At 49.4% G+C, this 6,494-nt stretch overlaps 1 protein-coding gene across 2 annotated transcripts in view; it reads left to right on the top strand.

Annotated features, from left to right (window-relative positions):
- Window positions 1–6,481, top strand: part of LOC310647952 (F-box only protein 6-like) — an 8,400-nt gene extending 1,919 nt beyond the window's left edge. For both annotated transcript variants that reach the window (XM_083375577.1, XM_083375576.1), the window contains exons 2-6: window positions 229–487; window positions 1,106–1,232; window positions 3,338–3,433; window positions 4,854–4,989; window positions 6,060–6,481. In XM_083375577.1, coding sequence (XP_083231703.1) covers window positions 238–487; window positions 1,106–1,232; window positions 3,338–3,433; window positions 4,854–4,989; window positions 6,060–6,206 — 756 coding nt within the window. In that variant the 5' untranslated portion in view covers window positions 229–237 and the 3' untranslated portion in view covers window positions 6,207–6,481. The remainder of the gene's footprint in view (window positions 1–228; window positions 488–1,105; window positions 1,233–3,337; window positions 3,434–4,853; window positions 4,990–6,059) is intronic.
- The last annotated feature ends 13 nt before the right edge of the window (window positions 6,482–6,494 follow it).

The raw sequence follows: 6,494 nt of genomic DNA, 5'->3' as shown, positions 1-6,494 counted from the left end.
CTCCCCTCCCCCCCTCCCCGACTTCCCAGAGCTGAATACAGGGTATAAAAATACAGGCAAGCATAATCTAAAATATGCTAACAACAGTAAAACATTAAATTCTGTCGCACTTTAACTCTCCATCGTCAAAATATTAATAAAATAACTACTACTAACTAGTTATACATCATATAGATCCACTCCCTATTCAAATGCTAAATGAAACTTTTCTTTTTTCTGTCTTCACAGGTGGCGAGCATGGAGACGCTCCCGGAGGACGCCCTGCTTGCGGTGCTGGTTCTCGTGCCCGCCCGGGATCTGGTGCTTCGCTGCCGGCTGGTCTGCTCCCTCTGGCGCAGGCTGGTAGACTTGCCTTCGCTCTGGAGGCTCAAGTGTCAACGGGAGGGCTACTGGCCGGAGCCACTGGACAGCCACGTCCCGGGCTGGCGGGATTTCTACTTCCTCTGCAGCCTGAAGAAGAACTTGATCAAGAACCCCTGTGCTGAAGGTGGGGGTGGGGGGGAAACAAGGGGTGGGGGGGAAACAAGGGAGCTGAGCTGCCTCTCTTTTTTGGGGGGGGGGTTGTCAGGTTTCGGACCACTCAAAGCTTGTTTTCCCTGACCAGCCTGCTCTGATCCTGGATAATAAAGCGAATCAGGGCCAGGATGGAAGACCACCAGGTGATCCAAACAGAGGTGCCAACGTGGCTGAGCAAATTTAAAAAAAAAAACTTCCAGAAATAACAAAATGCAACCAGTTCCATAATTCTGCCTCCAAAAGTTAGCCTGTTTTAAGGCAGGGCTCTTCAAACCTGGTCCTTTTATGCCTTGTGGACTTCAACTCCCAGAATTCCTCAGCCAGCATGCACGTTGGCTGAGGAATTCTGGGAGTTGAAGTCCACAAGGCATAAAAGGACCAAGTTTAAAGTTGCGGACTTCAACTCCCAGAATTCCTAAGCCAGCATGCCTGGCTGAGGAATTCTGGGAGTTGTAGTCCCCAAGGCATAAAAGGACCAAGTTTGAGAAGCCCTGTTTTAAGGCCTCGTCTCTGCTTCCTTACCTTGAAATGTTTCCAAAGCACCGAAACACACAACTTCTTTGTGTGTTTTTTCTCTCTCCTGCCACAGACGGCTTCGATCTCTGGCAGAAAGAATCCGACGGAGGCAATGGCTGGAAAATCGAGCAGCTTCCGGGAGATCACGGAAGAAATTTCCCTCTTCCCCACGTTCAGAAGTACTTCGTGACGTCTTACGAGTGAGCAGCGCGATGGCGGCCTCTTCAGCCAACTGCAGGATTCCTTGGGTGTTTCTGACATCTGGATTTGACCATCAAGGGACGGGCTCCTTCCATGTTGGGAATTTCCAGCTGCGTTTCTCCCACAGGCAGCATGGAAGCTTCAAATCCCCCAGGATCTCAAGTTTATTTTTATTGAATTTATGGATGGGCTGCCCATCTTAGCACAAGGCAGCTTATACTAGTAACAAAGTAGAATTATGTATAGATTAATATCGGATGCCGCCTCTTCCCTCCCCCCTCCGCTCACCCTCCTCCCTCCCTCGCCATCTTTTAGCTACCGTATTTCATATTTTTATAGAGCTAGTCCTCCTCTTACAACAGCTCACTTAGTGACGGTTTGAAATTGCAGCAGCACTGAAAAAATGTGACCTACGACGACCGCTTTTCACACGACTGTTGCGGCATCCCTGTGATCACGTGATCCATGTTCGTACGCTTGCAACAGACTCACAACGGTCGCAGCCTCTGGGGATCACGCAATCCCGTTCCACGACCTTCCGACAAGCCAGTTTCACTTACTAACTGAACTAACTGATTCACTTAACGACTGTGGCAAGAACAGTTGCGAAACGGGGCAAAACTCACTGAACAGCTGTCTCGCTTAGCGACATAAATTCTGGGCTCACTTGTCCTTTTGTACAGGCAGTCCTCGACTTCACGACCGCCAGTGAGCTCAGAATTTATGTCGCTAAGTGAGAAATTTGTTAAGTGGGTTTTGCCCCGTTTTACCGCTATTCTTGCCCTCGTTAGGTGGAGGCCTGCGGTTGTTCAGTAAGTCACACGGTCCTTAAGTGAATCCGGCTTTCCCCCAGTGACTTTGCTGGTCAGAAGGTCGCAAAAGGGGATCGTGTGATCTCCGGGACATTGCGACCGTCGTAACTGTGAACCCGTTGCCAAGCGTACGAACGTGGATCCCCGTGATCACGGGGATGCTGCGTCGGTTGTAAGTTCAGTGCAGTAACTTCGAGCAGTCACTAAGTGAACCGTTGTAAATTGAGGACGAGCTGTATAAAAATACAATAGCTAAAAGATGGGGAGGGATGGAGGAGGAGGGGCTATAACTGCTTTTGAGGAGGGGTCCCTCCTGGAAAGTACTTGAAAAGTCCCAAAGGTGCTTTTTTTCGAGAGGCCACTGGACTTCCTTGTGTTTCCTTTGAAGACATTTCACTTCTCACCCAAGAAGCTTCCTCAGCTTTGACTGGATGGTGGAGAATGAAAGGATTTATACTCCTTGCAGACAGCCGGTCATTTGCATCCTTTTAGAGCAAGGGTGTCAAACTCAATTTCATTGAGGGCCGCATCAGCATTGCGGTTGCCCTCAGGGGGCTGGGTGGGTGTGGCCAGGGTGGGCGTGGCCTACTGGGTGGGTGTGGCTAGAGTGCATATGGCCTACTGGATGGGCGTGGCCAGCTCTACATCATTCGCATCAAGGGTGCCTATGGGAGCCTGGGCAGGAGTGGGACAGATCTGAGGGTCTCTGGCAGAAGGAGGGTCTCTCGGCCAGGGCCAAGGCAGCGAGGGCTGTTCCCTCACTGTTTCCAGGATGGCTTTGCGGGCCGCATGAAACCACTTCGCGGGCTGGATCCGGCCCCCGGGCCTTGTGTTTGCATTTCTGGTTTAGAGGGTCGTTGAGGCCACCTGGAACTTTATCTGTGTCCCCTGGGTCACCTGAGCAGTGCAAATAGGTGTGGAAGTGTCTTGGAGCTGCTGAAAGGAAGAAGACTCCGCAGCCATTTGCACCACACAGGTGACCCTGAGGACGCAGATAACCCTCCAGGTGGCCTCAACGGCTCTCTAAAAAAGATGCAAATGACCAGCTGTCTGCAAGGAGTATAAATCCTTCCGTTCCCTACCATCCGGTCAGAGCTGAAGCAGCTTCTTGGATGAGAAGCGAAATGTCTTCAAAGAAAAACAGCAAAGTCCAGTTGCCTCCTGAAAAAGCAACTTTGGGACAACCATGACCTGGATGACGGAGAACCTCCGTAGACATTTACTCGAAAAGTCCTTTAACAATAATTCGTGGTTTGTGTTCCACAAACCTTAGTTTTTCTCTTCCCGGCCAGGTCCTGCATGAAGAGGCAGCTGATCACCTTACGGGATGACGGCTACTGGGACCAGTTGATGGACGAGGTCCGGCCTGATATTGTGGTGAGCGACTGGTGAGTGGCAGGAGGAGAGGCGGACGGATGCGCGAGCACAAAAACACAGTTGGGCAGCGCTAAAAACGGCTCCATCCAAGCGGAAGGCAGGATGCGGCCCTCTTTTCGTTCTCCTTGCTTTCGCACAGAAGGAATATAGCTGCTCCTAACAGTTCACTTAGGGACCGTTCAAAGTTACCACGGCACTGGAAAAAAGTGGGATCTTTATTATTATTATTTTTGATCATCGAACAGTCAGCCAGATGTTCAGACTGGATTTGACATTTTTAGTATTTAGTATTTAGTATTTATTATATTTGTATACCGCCCTTCTCCCGAAGGACTCAGGGCGGTGAACAGGGCACATATAAAAATACAGAATACAAAAATTAAAAAAGAATTAAATAGGAGCCTGAGCTAAAACAATAGATGGTAATAAAAAATCCACAATAAAAACCCCAACACATCCGCCATCAGGCCAGGCCGGCTTGTTCAAATAGATAGGTCTTCAGACCGCGTCGGAAGGAGCGAAGGTCAGGTGCCATCCGGAGCTCAACCGGCAGCTGATTCCATAAATTTTTGTCTGTCAATAGGCAGATCTGGATGTTTGATGGTATTACAGGTATCGTCGCAGAATGGACGATATTTATTATTATTGTTATTATTATTATTATACTTTTATTCATTAAACCTGAACCTCAGTCAACTGAACACTCAAATTGTCTGGCGCTGATGGTTGACACGGGTTGCTGCCAGCATCCTAGTTGCATCAACCAGGTATCTCCTTAAAATCTAAGATGTTCCGAGTAGCGCCGGGTTTTTTGTAGCAATTGCTGGAGTTATTGCAGGAAGCTGCAATTTCTTGATGTATTTTGCAAAGTTTCTGGACATAGTTCCCAGTGCCCCAATGACAGTGGGCATCACTGTTACACGTTTCATCCATAATCGCGCAGTTTCGATGGCCAGGTCGCGGTATTTCGTAATTTTTTCCAGTTTTTTTTTAATTGTTGTTATTGATCATCGCACAGTGTCAGCCAAATGTTCAGACTGGATTTGGCATTTTTGTCTACCTATTGAGTCCTTACCAAGGACCTGGGATAGGCAGATGTGGATGTTTGTTGATATTATTATTGTTGTTGTTATATCAACCACCTCCATTGTGCTGATCCTCCATAGGCGGGTTGGGGCCAACCTCACTTCAGGGGTGGGGGGGGCAAGATGTTCCAGAGGGCAGGAGCCACAGCAGAGAAGGCCCCCCCCTTCCTGGACCCCACCAGCTGTAATAATTGATCTTGAACAACTGTCTCTCTTAGCAGCCGATGTTTTGGACTCAATTATGGTTGTAAGTCATAAATCGAGGACCACAATCCAGAACCACCTGTGTCCCTATTGATCTCCTTTAAGAGCTGACATCCTCTCCTTCGGCCCCACCTGTCCCCAGGTACGCCGCACGTTTTGACTGCGGTTGCCAGTACCAAATCTGCGTGAGGCTCCTGTCCGAAGACTACATTGTCCTCCAGGAGTTTCTGCCGGAAAAAGTGGTGATGGAACAGTGGAGCGATGCAGAATGGCGCAAGGTAGGGAGGGGGGGGGTCGGACCGCAGCCTTGTTCCCACCCCCAAGATTCAGCTCGTGGCTTCGGTTGAGGAGCCAAAGGGTTTTTTATTTGCCAATAAAGGAGAATATTTGTAGCTCGGGGTTGACATGAAGGGCCCTCGGTGCTCTCTCGGCTGGGTTGTTTTCTTGCAGACGTCTCGTGACCCAACTAGGTAACATCATCAGGGCTAGAAGGAAGTAGGAGTTGAGGAGGAGGAGGAGGAGGACTGTGGGGTCCTTGGGGTCCTCTGAGCTGGGTTGTTTTCTTGCAGACGTTTCGTGACCCAACTAGGTAACGTCATCAGTGCTAGAAGGGAGGAAGAGGAGAAGGAAGAAGACTGGGGGGTCCTTGATGCTCTCTGAGCTGGGTGGCTTTCTTGCAGACCTCTCATGACCCAACTAGGGAACATCATCAGTGCTAGAAGGAAGCAGGAGTTGAGGAGGAGGAGGAGGAGGAGGAAGCAAAGGACTGTGGGGTCCTTGGTGCCCTCTGAGCTGGGTTGTTTTCTTGCAGACGTTTCGTGACCCAACTAGGTAACGTCATCAGTGCTAGAAGGGAACTGGGGTTTGTGGAGAGGAGGGCAGCTGTGGGGTCCTTGGTGCTCTCTGAGCTTGTGGGTTTTTTGTGCAAACATCTCATCACCCAACTAAGCAACATCATCAGTGCTAGTAAGGAGAGAGGCTTGCTGCCTCTTTATTATCCCTCCTAGCTCTGATGATTGATGTTACCTTGTTGGGTCATGAAACGTCTGCAAGGAAACAACCCAGCTCAGAGAGCACCAAGGACCCCACCGTTTTTTATTTTATTTATCGTTAAAACTTAACACGCTGCCCATCTCACAAAAATAATGGTTTTACTTTGGAAGTGTAATAGCGTCTTGCAGATAAGGCTGCCTGCTGTGTGTAACACGCACAACGGGGTGCTTTTGAGAGCCCGCCCGGGTTCGAGCTGGCAGTTTGTAAAAATCCCCTCAGTAATTCTAGAATCGAATCTGGGAATTGGACAAAATGCTACTTCTCACCTGCTCCTCGCCTTCTTTCTCCTGCTCAGGTGTCGTACACGTTTCACAACTATCCTCCCGGCGTCCGTCACATCTTATTTAGTCACGGAGGCCAAGACATGCAATTCTGGTCTGGCTGGTACGGTGTGCGAGTCACCAACAGCAGCCTCACTCTGGGTCCCCAAGTGGCGGATTGATGCACAAGGGCTGCTGCGGTTTGCATGGACTACAACTCCCATCGTGCCCAGTAAATGGCTCTGGGGAAGGTCAGTCTAACCCTTGACATGACAAGGGTTCACCCCAAAGGGCCCTAAAAATCCACCTGGCTATTTTTTTTTCCTCCGGCTGAGAGAAATAAATCTGTAGGTATTTATGGATTAACAGCTCTTTCTCCTTGCTTCTCCTCCTGCAACATTGCAACGCCTGGAAAGTTGTACAATTGTGTTATTTAATAAAAAGTCAAATCTGTGTCGCCCCGATTCCCT

This window comes from Vipera ursinii (genome assembly GCF_947247035.1).
Source record: "Vipera ursinii genome assembly, chromosome: 17".
In the NCBI taxonomy this organism is placed as follows: domain Eukaryota; kingdom Metazoa; phylum Chordata; class Lepidosauria; order Squamata; family Viperidae; genus Vipera; species Vipera ursinii.
Note: the sequence above shows the minus strand (reverse complement) of the source record. Positions and strands in the feature narration are given on the sequence as shown.